The following is a 12093-nucleotide window of genomic DNA, read 5'->3' on the forward strand; positions in this document are numbered from 1 at the left end:
GTGTGGCTGTTCCACGTGTGAATTTGGCTGTTCCCTGTGTAGATTTGTGGATTTGTCTGTCTTGCAGCGGGATCTGTCTGGCCACAAGAACATTGTGGGCTACATCGACTCCAGCATCAGCTCAGTCAGCAGTGGGGACGTGTGGGAGGTGCTGATCCTCATGGACTTCTGCCGGGGTGAGTGGGGCTGGGCACGGGTGGGGTTTGCCCCCTGTCCGTCTGCAGGGACCTTGCACATCTTCCTTTGGAGCAGAGCTGTCCCTGAGCTGTTCTGAGCTGAGCAAACCAGGGCCAGGGCTGTGTTGGCTCTGCCAGTGGATTGGTGCCATCTTTGCTGCTGCCCAGGGTGCTCCTGTGCCCCTCTGTTGTGAAGGAGAGCCCTCAAATGCATCTTGCTGTTGTCTTTAGGATGCTCCACACAAGAAGTGGCTCCTCTTAAAGCAGCCAGGAATGTAATTTTTCTTCACTTTAATCTCATTGCAAGCTTTGTTCCTCATCAGCCTGGCTTAGGATTGTTCTGGAAGAAGCAGGACATGGATAATGGGAAGCCAAAAAGCATTCCTGTTACCTCTGACCTTTTTGCTTGGCTGTCTGTAGCCAGACAGGCTGTTCCATCTGTCCCAAAGCTTTGATCTTTGTGGCTGGATGTGGTGTTTGGACATGATGCATGTGCTGGGCTCAAATTCTGTCTTCTCACAGAAGAGCGTTCAACAAAAATAATGTTTTGGCCAGGTGACTTCAGGAGCCTGTGCCTGGTTTGGATGGTGGCAGCTGATGGAAATGGGCATTTTTGGGCCTGTCTGGCTTTGAACTCAAGAGCATGGTAGCATTGTCACACATGTAGGTGTGTGTGAGCAGGCCCAGTGCAGGCTGCTGTTCTGCCACGTCCTCTTTGCTGCTTTGTTTGCTGGTGAGAGGAGGAACTTTTGGGGCAGTTTTGCGGAAGGAATCACCCACAATATCCCTTTAAGCTTCAGGCTGTTGTTAGCACAGGCCTGGCAGTGCTGGCACATCCCTGCTCAGCCCCATGTGCAGAGCCCACTGAGAGGGAGCTCCAAACCTGAGCTCTCCACAGACCCCCCAGTGCAGCACCCACGTTTTGGGCTGATGAATTAAACCCATCTTTGTGAGGAGTTTCCTCCCCTCTGCAGGGAGATGGTTTTCCTCACGTGGCCCTTGCCAGATGCTCTGCCTGCAGCCCTCCCCCTGCAATGCTTGTTACTCTCTGATTTTCCCTTGTTACTTTCCTTTTGTGGCCGGCAGTTTCCAAACCAAATCAGTGCCTTTGTGTGCAGAACTGCATTCATTTTGGGTGTAAAATGTTCACAGCTGTAGTATTCATTAAACTGAGCTTTTCTTTCCTACCACGAAAGTTTTCCAGCCTTGTGATGTGGAATGATGCAGTCCTGCTTCACCAGAGCCTCAGAAAGGAGATTTTTTCTGTCTGTCTAGGGCGTTTAGAGGAGAAAAAACCCTCAGGATTGTTTTGGAAAGGCCTTGACAGCAACAAAACCCCAAAGCTGAGACAAATCCAGGACTCGTTCCTGAAAACTTGCTTTTGTTTGTTCAGTTTCCCTTGTTACAGATGGATTTTTAATTCTTTGCAGTCAACAGCTTCAGCCAAGCCACTTAACGTGTGTGTTTTCTGAGTGTCTCCCTTGCTCCCTCCTCTTGCTTACGTGAGGCAGACTAATCCGTGGACTGTGGGTGCCCCAAATCCAGCCTTTTGTTCCTCTAGTCAGACAAAAGAAGTCCTATTTGGAAGAAAAATAAGAAAATGAGTCCCGAGCTTGGTGTTGCTGCTGTGGTTGGGGACCCCAGAGTTCACTGTCCCTGCTGTGGTTTGGGATGATCAGAGCTGTGTCCCTGCTGTGGTTGGGGATGGTCAGAGCTGTGTCCCTGCTGTGATTGGGGATGGTCAGAGCTGTGTCCCTGCTGTGGTTGGGGATGGTCAGAGCTGTGTCCCTGCTGTGGTTTGGGATGGTCAGAGCTCACTGTCCCTGCTGTGGTTGGGGACCCCAACTCACTGTCCCTGCTGTATTGGGGCCCCATAGCTCTGTCCCTGCTGGTTTGGGGTGATCAGAGCTCAGTGTCCCTGCTGTGACTGGGGACCCCACATCTCACTGTCCCTGCTGTGGTTTGGGATGATCAGAGCTGTGTCCCTGCTGTGGTTGGGGATGGTCAGAGCTGTGTCCCTGCTGTGGTTTGGGGTGATCAGAGCTGTGTCCCTGCTGTGGTTGGGGATGGTCAGAGCTCACTGTCCCTGCTGTGATTTGGGACCCCACACCTCACTGTCCCTCTGTGGTTTGGGATGGTCAGAGCTGTGTCCCTGCTGTCATTGGGACCCCAATCTCACTGTCCCTGCTGTGGGATGATCAGAGTGGTCCCGCGGATGATTCACGTGTCCCTGCTGTGATTGGGGACCCCATACTCACTGTCCCTCTGTGGTTGGGGTGTGTGCCCGGACCTCACTGTCCCTCTGTGGTTGGGGATGGTCAGAGCTCACTGTCCCTCTGTGGTTGGGGATGTCACACTGTGCCCTGCTGTGGTTGGGGATGGTCAGAGCTCACTGTCCCTGCTGTGGTTTGGGACCCCACACCTCACTGTCCCTCTGTGGTTTGGGATGGTCAGAGCTCACTGTCCCTGCTGTCATTGGGGATGATCAGAGCTGTGTCCCTCCTGTAGTTTGGGGTGATCAGAGCTCACTGTCCCTGCTGTTTTGACTGGGGACCCCACATCTCACTGTCCCTGCTGTGGTTTGGGATGATCAGAGCTGTGTCCCTGCTGTGGTTGGGGATGGTCAGAGCTGTGTCCCTGCTGTGGTTTGGGACCCCACACCTCACTGTCCCTCTGTGGTTTCTCACCCCGCCCCACCCTGCCCGTGTGTCCCGCAGGGGGGCAGGTGGTGAACCTGATGAACCAGCGCCTGCAGAGCGGCTTCACCGAGAGCGAGGTGCTGCAGATCTTCTGCGACACCTGCGAGGCCGTGGCCAGGCTGCACCAGTGCAAGACCCCCATCATCCACAGGGACCTGAAGGTGAGCTCTGCCCCAGGGCTGCAGCACGGAGCTGCTGGCACCCTCCTGCCTGTCTGCCAGCTGCCCACGCCGTGCTTGTGCTGCTGGTAATGAGGGGAAGTGGGCACAAGCACACCTCTCTGCTGGGAGATAAAAACAGAAATGAGCCTCTCGCTGCTGCCTACCATATGTTTGCCTTCTATAGATCTGCTTAAACACAAATGGTTGTGAATAATTGTGGCTTGCACACGTGCCAGGATGTACCTGATGAATTATTCACGGTGGCCTGAAACGCTGCTTTATTTAAGGTAGCTCACAGAATTGTTTCCAGATTAAAAGGAGCCTTCAGAAATGTTGGCCTTGGGGCAGGAATCCTTAGGAGCTTTTGAAAGTGGCCTCTGGAGCTCTGACCATGAAAGTGTGTTGTAAAGCTCTGTGTGCTTAGCTGGGAGCAGAGCTGGGCCAGCTTGGGGAAAATCCCCCACCTGTAACCCACAAACAGAAGGATGTTCCCTTTGCTCTCAGGGAGCTGGGATGAAACACTCAGCCAGGAAGGAGGCTGCTGCGTGCATTTGAAATTCAGATGTGCTCTGGGGGGCAGGTTCTATTTTCAGAGCCCTCACAGATGTTTGTTTGTGCCACTGGCCATTGTTTTTCATGCCACGTGTAGCAAGGAGAGCCAGGTAGAGCAGGGGAAAACATCCCCGGGGTTTGGTGTCTGTGGCATGTCTGAAATGACAGTGATGCCACTCTGAGTCACTTTGGGTACAGGAGCAGCTCTGTGTCTGTTCCCAGGGGTGATTTCTTGCCATCAGTCCTGGATTTAAGGCTGTAAAGTTTGTGTAGGTCAGGAAAGCAGGGTGAGGACCAGGAGCCTCCCCAGCTGACATTAACCCTGCCCGTACCTTTCTGGTGAGCCCCTGGGGGTTAATGGAGAACAAACTCAGTGTGATATACGGGAGTAAATCTGGGACATCTGTGCTGCATTAGGGAGTTGATCTGTGGTACTTTTGCCTGAGCTGCAGCTGCAATGGGCTCTTGCTGTCCAGCCCACCAGGTTTTGCAAGGCCTGATCTGGGTAAGCTGTGCCCAGAGTCAGGGCTGGCTCTTCTCTGCTTGGAGACGTGTTTCTGCTTGAGCAGTGTATTGTTTGTGTCATGGTGACCTCTGGGGATCTAAGCACTAACACAGAATTAATATTTATATATATTTTGACTTTATTTGTGTTAAAATGGAACACTGTCAAGGGGCAGTTGCAAAGCCAGGAGAGATGAAGGGCCAGAGAAGTTCTGGGTGTAAGGAGGGACACGTAGATGTTTTCTTGGGGTGAGTGTCACCCTGCTGAAGAGGGGCAGATGTTGGTTGCAGGCAGCTGGGCCCTGGAGCCCTTCTTTGCCTTCCAGCTCTTTGATGCTGCCCTGGAGCTGGAGGTTGCTGCCAGCAGCAGGGAGGCTGTGAATGAGCTCCCAGCCATTCACACAAGTGCAGCTGGAGCAGTTTCACTGCCCCTGGCTCTGATTGTGAATTAACCCAGAGCAGAGCAGCCTCCTGTTGGCACCGTCCCCAGCTGGTGGAGGTGACCAACAGCTGGGGACAGCAACCTTCACCCAGCATTTCTGTGGGCAGAGGGGACATGGCACTGGGAGTGAGGATGCTGTGTCACCCCTGGGTGCGCTCAGGGCTGCAGCTTCCTGAGTGTTTCAGCAGAACAAGACACCTTCATACTCCTTTCAAAGCCACTTTTCTCTGGCCTGGCAGTGGCAGCAGTGATTCCTTTTGCTCTGTTTATTTTTTTTTTCCTTCTCCTGGCGTTTGATCACACCTGGTTGCTGGATGGTCCCGTGCTGATGTGTGACAAACCTGAGTGAGGAATCAGCCTGCTCAGGCAGATACAGGGGGAGTGTTGGAGGAGTGCTTGCAGGGAATAACAGGGAATAACAGGGCCAGTGTTGCTGTGCTGGGGAGAACATCTGTGTGCAGGCTTCATTCAGAGCAGATGGATGGCACAGGGGGAAGGGGCGTGTTTAACCCTTGGGTTCAAGCCAGCCTTCTCCCCCCCAGCTGCTCTAATTTGGCTGCATTTTCTGATGCTTGAAACGCTGACTCCTTCTTTTTCTTTCCTTCTTGTAAAGACCATCCTTGATGGGGAGCTCTGCTTCCAAAGGGTTTTGTTAGCAAACGCTTATGTGGTGATTTTTTATTTATTTTGAGCTCTATGAGCAGCATGTTTTATCTCGTTGTTGTATCTGAGCATTTGACACTGATTGAAGATAAAGACATGAAAAATGGTGTGTTTCCTCCAGAGAGCATGCTGTTAGTGCTGCTGCACAGATGAGGAGCTGGAACACAGGGATGCTCTGCCAAAGCCAAGATCTGAGCACAGGGTTTCACACATTTACAGTCAGTGTTGGAACAGGCAGTTTCCTTAGGTGGGTGCAAGGTAGAGTTTTGTTAATGCACAGGAGGTTTCTGCTGATTTTATTGGTCTCTGTTGCCTGATTGAAGGTACCAAATAATGTTTGAAAGAAAGGGGTCTCAGCCCCTGTTCAGGGGCTGTGGGCACCCAGCAGACTCCGAGAACAAGCAAATAAATGTGAGCATGAGCTGAGGTTTGTTTTGAATGGGACCCTCAGGGACAGGTGAGGTGCAGGCAAAGACCTGGAGATGTGTTTTAATTTCATGAATATGGAAGTGTGTGTTGTTTGCCTGCCCCATGGACTGTGAGGAGTTAGAGCCTTTGTAAATCTGGGGCAGTTTGGATTTCCTGTCCCCAGTTCAGGTGCCAGACCAGGGCCACAGTAGCTCAGGAACCTTCAGCTCCAAAGGCACTGGGACACTGAAGCCTTACAGAGGCAGGGAGATGGGTTTGCAGGAGGAGAAGGGAGGGGTGGCAGCATGGAAGGCAGTGTTACAGCTGTGCCTCCATGATTTGATGTCTATTTTAGGAGATGTGACAGTTTTGATGCCTGTTTTCTTTGCTGTCACTTTTAGACTTCAGTGTCAGAGATGTCTGATATGTCTTCAGGCACTTAAAACCTTGACTCATCTGAAAAAAAAAGCCAAACCCTGAATATTCTTTTGTCTGAGTGATTCTGTGTCTGTCTGTGATGCTCCAGGTTGAAAACATCCTGCTGCATGACCGTGGCCACTACGTCCTGTGTGACTTTGGGAGTGCTACCAACAAATTCCAGAACCCTCAGACAGAGGGGGTGAACGCAGTGGAGGAGGAGATCAAGAAGTAAGTGTGCTGTGCCTGTCCAGCCCAGTATTTGTGTTTTCAGGGTGATTTCCCTCGTGCTGGGCTGGTTTTGCTCAGCCTGGTGCAGCAGATTGGCTGTGCTGCATGGCAGTGTGTGCTGCAGGTGAGTGAGTGCCGGGGGGAAGGTGAAACAATAAATGTGATTGCTTTGGAGCTGAGATTAATGCAGAGCAGCAGCCTGCTCTGTCCTGGGCAGGGCCAGGCTGTCTGTCCTTCATCTCCTTGGCTTCCCTGAGCCCCAGGCTGGGCTGGCACAGTCCCTCCTGCCTCAGCTGCCCTCCCCACGGATCTGGGCTCATCTGGGCAGTGCCAGCTCCTGCAGGGGCTCAGCCCAGCTCCTCCTCCTGCCCCAGCCCTGCCAGCTGGCCTGGCAGCATCTCTGGTGCCCCTTTGTGAAAGGGGCTCACCTGCAGCTCAGGAGCCCTGGCCAGGGGTGAGCACACTGCAGCTCCTTGGCCCTGCTGCAGTTCTGACATCCCTGCTGCTGATGCAGTTAAAAATGGGTACAGATGTCTCTTCTTTGCTGGGATTCAGCTACACCTCCTGGATCTCCTGGGTTTGTTTGAGTGGAGTTCTGAGAGTGCTCCTAATCCAGCATTGCAGTCCCCTGGAGTGCCCTACTTGTACACCTAAGCCTACAAAACCTTTGCCTTTGGCAATGCTTTCCTGTGCTCAGGTGAGCAGCAGGAGCAATGACAGACCTGCTGGCAGGAAATCTCATCAGAGAGAGGAGCCTCATCATCTCTGGAGCAGTTTGCAGCTTCTCTGTTTGCTGTGATCTCTTAAGATGAGGCAGACTCTCACTGTGGTTTGAGGCACAGTGACCCATCCCTTCCACAGCGGCTCTGAGCAGGACTCCTGGTTGGAAATCTCATTTTTGGGAGCCACATATCCAGTGACAATCTCTGTGATACAGCTGGGCACAGCCCTGCAGTGAGGGCATTGCAGAGGACATTTGGTTACTGGCCTTGTTAATGCTTTGAATCCTTGAATGGTTCTGTTCTTGAAATGACTGCACATTTTGTGGTGAATTCTGTGCTTTAGAGAGGACTGTGGTTGTTATTTAATTCTGTGCTTTAGAGAGGACTGTGGTTACTGTTCTGGCTGCCCAGGGCACTGTGAGGGGTGTTTCACTGTTTGAGGTGTGTAGCAGGTGATGCTCTTAGAACATTTTTCCAATAGATAATCTTTAGCATCCCTTTCTTTGTAATGAATAGGGGAAAAGTGAATTTTGGGTTGCTTGGGAATGTGACAAACCTGCTATCCCCTTTGACCCCCCGACCCACCTTCCCCTGCAGGTACACGACGTTGTCCTACAGAGCCCCAGAGATGGTGAACCTGTACAGTGGCAAACTCATCACTACAAAAGCAGACATTTGGGTGAGTATGGAAGCCCTGGGCATCCTTGCACTGCCAGGGCAGGGAAACAGGGCTGGCCTGCTTTTCTGGGCAGTTCCTGAATGCAGAATTCCTCTGGTGATGTGTGATGAGCTCCTGCTGCATGCAGCAGATGTGTGTGCTCCTCCTGTGTGCTTTGAGTTGAGAGATGGATCAAACTCCAGGGCTCAATGGGGCAAACCTGATTTTGTATCATAAATCAGACAACTCAGGGTGTTGTGGCACCAGGTTGTTGGTGTGTGGAATCAAAGTTCTGCTCAGAATTGAGTGGGAACCTGAGAAAATGGCCCTGCCCCAGCAGCAGCAGTTGCTGATCTGTGTAACTCAGGGCTGGCCAAAGGCCAAGCTCTGCACTGCTGGTGATCAGGGCAGTCCTGCCATGCTCCTTCTTCATGGTGGGAACAGGATCCAGCTGTGGTGGGATCCATTCCTGGCTCACCTGCTCTCCTTTGGTGGGACACAGTCTGTGCTGTTTGCAGTGGCAGTTCAGCACGTGTTTAAAGGTGTTTAAAGTACCAACTATTCGCATTTTTGTATTTTTTGGAGCCCTGAGCTAGGAGGTAACATGGTAGAAGCAGAAAAACAGAGTTTTGATCTGTGTTCAGTAGTTCTGCATCTACAAGAGGGAGAATTGCTGAATTCCCCTCAGTGAGCAGCTGGAGCCAGGGGTGTGTGAGAGCCCTGGGCAGGGTCACAGCTGTGCCAGGGGAAGGGACAGGATCTGCACTCCCTCCTGGGGCAGGGTGGAAAGGGGAGATCCAAAGGCTCTGCTGTTCCTGGCATGGCAGGAGCTGGGTTCCAGTGGCACTTGGAGCATGTCCAGAGCAGTGTTTGGTGGTGGGGCCTCAGCTTCCAGGCCTGTTCCAGTGCTTGTCCTGCTGGGAGCCTCCCTTCCCCTGAAATCCTGTCCAGGTTGTTTAAGCCAGCTGCAATTTCATTGTGAAATCCTGTGACAAGAGAGATGAGCTGATGAGGAGTTTCTCAGGATTAGGAAATGTTTCCTGCTCCCCGCTCTGAGGTGGGGGAGTGTTTCATAATTAGCCCTTTGTGCAAAAACGGGTTGCTTTTGCAATGGGTGGTGGCTCTTGGTGCCAAAAGCAGCGTGGCAGTGGAGGGAAGGGTGGCAGAACCTGGCAGCCTGCAGAATGAGCTGTACTTCCCTGGCATTTATTTATAGCAGCTGAAAGGTTGTTTGGACTTAATCTTGGAAGCAGTTTGGGTTTCTCTTTGTCACAATGGGTGCATTAATGATGATGGTTGCCATTTATTTGTGCTGTTGGCTTTGCTCTTTCCTCCCAGAGTGTGGCAGAAAGGCTTTGCCTGTTGGGTGGCACTCAGGGCCGTGTGGTGATGAACATGACGTGTGATCCCTGCCCTGTTCTCTCTCTGCAGGCCCTGGGCTGCTTGCTGTACAAGCTGTGCTACTTCACCCTGCCCTTTGGGGAGAGCCAGGTGGCCATTTGTGACGGCACCTTCACCATCCCAGACAACTCGAGGCACTCGCAGGACATGCACTGCCTCATCCGTGAGTGCCCCAGGGCTCTGCCCAGCCAGGAGCTCTGTCCCTGGCAGGGCTGCCCTGCACACTGCGGGGTCAAAGGGACCTTGGGCTGGTTTAGGAGATCACTCTTGGACTGGTCATGACATAGATTTCAGTCTGGCCAGGCTGGAGGGAGCCACTGGAAGGGCAGGAGCACACACAGCTGTTTGCTGTGAGCCCTGCACAATCAGCCCATTTATGCAGAAACGAATTGCTGCTGTAATAAATCTGTTTGGATAAGGAACTGAAAAGACCACAGTGGCTTAGGCTAGTGATAAGAATTCATCTCCTGTGAACTGGGAAACAGAACTGAAATGATTTATAAATATCCCACTGACTGGAGTGAATGTGTAATTAAGTGTACAATGCACTACTCTTGGCAAAGCTGGGGCAGCTCTCTTGTTTGCAGCACAGCTTTTGATTTTTTCCCTTTCCCTAGCCACAGCCTTGACTCACACAGAGCTGGATGTGTTTGCAGAGCAGGCTGGCATTTTCCCTGCTGCTGTGGGCTGCCTGCAGTGGCTGCCCTGTCTCCCTGCCCTGCTGGCACTCCAGGCTCATCCCTTTTCCTGTGCTTCACCTGGAAGTGCCCAGTCCCACCCAGAGCTGCTCCTGTTCCCTGGGCAGGCAGCATTTCCCCTCCCTGCCCCAGAGCTTTGGGGGTCCCAGCTCTGGGGGGAGATGTGTCCTGGCCCGTGCTGGGTGTGCTGCCCTGTTCTGAAGGAGGCAGGACTCTGTTAGCTCCTGGTTGTACCAAACGTGGAGTTGGGTGGGTTGGAGGGAGCTCAAAGCCCACCCAGTGTCATGGCAGGGACACCTGTCTGTCCCAGGTTATTCCAGCCTGGCCTTGGGCACTGCCAGGGCTGCTCTGGGCACCTCTGCCAGGGCTGCCCACCCTGAGCACAGAAGATTCCTGTGGTGTATCAGTTCCTGTGTGTGTGCTGCTGCTCTGATCTCTGCTTCTCCATCTCCTCCAGGGTACATGCTCGAGCCAGACCCTGACAAGAGACCTGACATTTATCAGGTCTCCTACTTTGCATTCAAGCTGGCCAAGAAGGAGTGCCCAGTGCAGAATGTCCAGGTGGGCAGGGGGAGGACACTGAGCATTTGCCTCTGTGCTGTCATCAGGAGGGTCCTGTTTGTAACAGCACGGTTTGGGTTGGATTCTTTGGGTCAGAAATCAGGGTTTCTCATTCTGTTTGTCCCTGATTTACCTCCTCACCCAGTCACCAGTGTGAGGCCAACCAAGAGATCTTGTGCATGTGAACATGGAAAATTAGGCCATGCTTGGGAAAGCAATTTGATTTCCAGGCACTCTCATCATAGCCTGTGTAATTTGGCCTGCACTTGGGTTTGAGCAGCAGTTCTGGGACTTGGCATTGGAACTCCATTGCCCTTCTTGGTGTGTCTTCAGAGGCTTCAGCTGGAAAGTGGAGTGGATAATTATTTTCTTACACTGTTATGGACACTGTGACAGACATTTTATTTTGTTGTTTTTTCATGAATAGAAATTAGGGTTTTCCCCCTATGCTCAGGTGCTTATTTATGGTCTTTATGAATAAGAGGTAGTTTGGGTTCTATTATGCCTGTGGTTTTATAGCATCATTAATAAATTTTGTCACTGCTGTTGTCTGACAGTCTTTTAGAAATGTCTTAAAAATGACATGTCTTTTAAAAATTTGTGCTGTGGAGCTTTATGTTCATATTCCATGTTCAGTGGTCAAAAAGCTGAGCCCTCTTTTGTTCCCTTGCAAAGACTCCCCCAAACTCCTGTCTCCCCATGACATGAACCCTTTGTGGTGTTGTTTGTTGTGTGTCCACATGAGGAGTAATTGCTTTGGGAATCCCCAGTTCTCTCTGTTTTATTGTGATGTTTTTGCACATTATTTCTGACTCTGTTTTCTGCCCTCAAAATACCAAATTGGGCATTTTTGGGTTCTGCAGAACTCTCCAATCCCTGCTAAACTCCCAGACCCAGTTAAAGCAAGTGAAGCTGCTGCAAAGAAGAGTCAACCAAAGGCCAGGTAACCCCACCTGCTCTTTACTCCCTCTTTTGTTGCCTGTTGTCTCTGCTGTTTATTAGCAAAGGTGGATTCAGCTTCCTTGGGGACTTCAGTTGCCCCGTTACTCTCCCTGACTCAGAAACAATCTGATATCAGGTTCATTGGTTATCAATTTGGTATTTCCAGACCACAGAGGGCTGGGGGCATGGCTGCTCCTCTCTCTTGCTGTGCATTTTTGGAGCTCAGTGAACCCTGAGCAGAGATCAGGAGAGTTCAGTGGTTCTGGGCTGGATGCACCAAAGTTAAAGTGCAGCCAAAGATGGCAGTTCAGACAGCTCTGCCCAAAGGTACCACTGCTCATGAGCTGATCTGTGTCCTTCGTGTGCTCATTCAGAAGTCTGGGTGGTTTCAAGCAGTATGTTGTAGGAAATAGTTGGATATAAGCTGAGTGGTTTTGACAAGTCCCAGCTGTCCACCAGCAGAGGATGCCACGAGTGGCAGAGAAGTCAGAAGGACAGTGTTGGATTAATTGTGGTGAATGCAGGCAGGAGCTTTCGCTGTGCCTGGGTGCCCGCGAGTGTTTCACCTTTGTCACTCCCACCCAGCTGAGGTGTGGGTGCGTGTTCGCCCCTGCTGTGTGTTCTGTGTCTCTGTGCTCACTGCCCTTCCCTCTGCTCCTCCCTGTGCAGGCTCACAGACCCCATCCCCACGACAGAAACGTCCATAGCGCCCCGGCAGAGACCTAAAGCAGGACAGACCCAGCCCAACGCTGGCATTCTGCCCATCCAGCCAGCCCTGACGCCCAGGAAGAGAGCCACAGCCCAGGCAGCCCTTCAGCCCCAGGGTGAGCGCTGTGTCTGTGTGCTCCCTGCCCCGCG

General features: G+C 52.1%; 1 protein-coding gene across 2 annotated transcripts in view; it reads left to right on the forward strand.

Moving 5' to 3' along the window:
• The window catches only part of AAK1 (AP2 associated kinase 1), a 52785-nt gene that overhangs the window by 19747 nt on the left and 20945 nt on the right, over positions 1-12093 (forward strand). For both annotated transcript variants that reach the window (XM_064731221.1, XM_064731222.1), the window contains exons 4-11: positions 68-176; positions 2894-3036; positions 6132-6253; positions 7573-7654; positions 9065-9197; positions 10190-10293; positions 11157-11236; positions 11905-12059. In XM_064731221.1, coding sequence (XP_064587291.1) covers positions 68-176; positions 2894-3036; positions 6132-6253; positions 7573-7654; positions 9065-9197; positions 10190-10293; positions 11157-11236; positions 11905-12059 — 928 coding nt within the window. The remainder of the gene's footprint in view (positions 1-67; positions 177-2893; positions 3037-6131; positions 6254-7572; positions 7655-9064; positions 9198-10189; positions 10294-11156; positions 11237-11904; positions 12060-12093) is intronic.

The sequence above is a fragment of the Zonotrichia leucophrys genome, chromosome 22, assembly GCF_028769735.1.
Source record: "Zonotrichia leucophrys gambelii isolate GWCS_2022_RI chromosome 22, RI_Zleu_2.0, whole genome shotgun sequence".
Classification (NCBI taxonomy): domain Eukaryota; kingdom Metazoa; phylum Chordata; class Aves; order Passeriformes; family Passerellidae; genus Zonotrichia; species Zonotrichia leucophrys.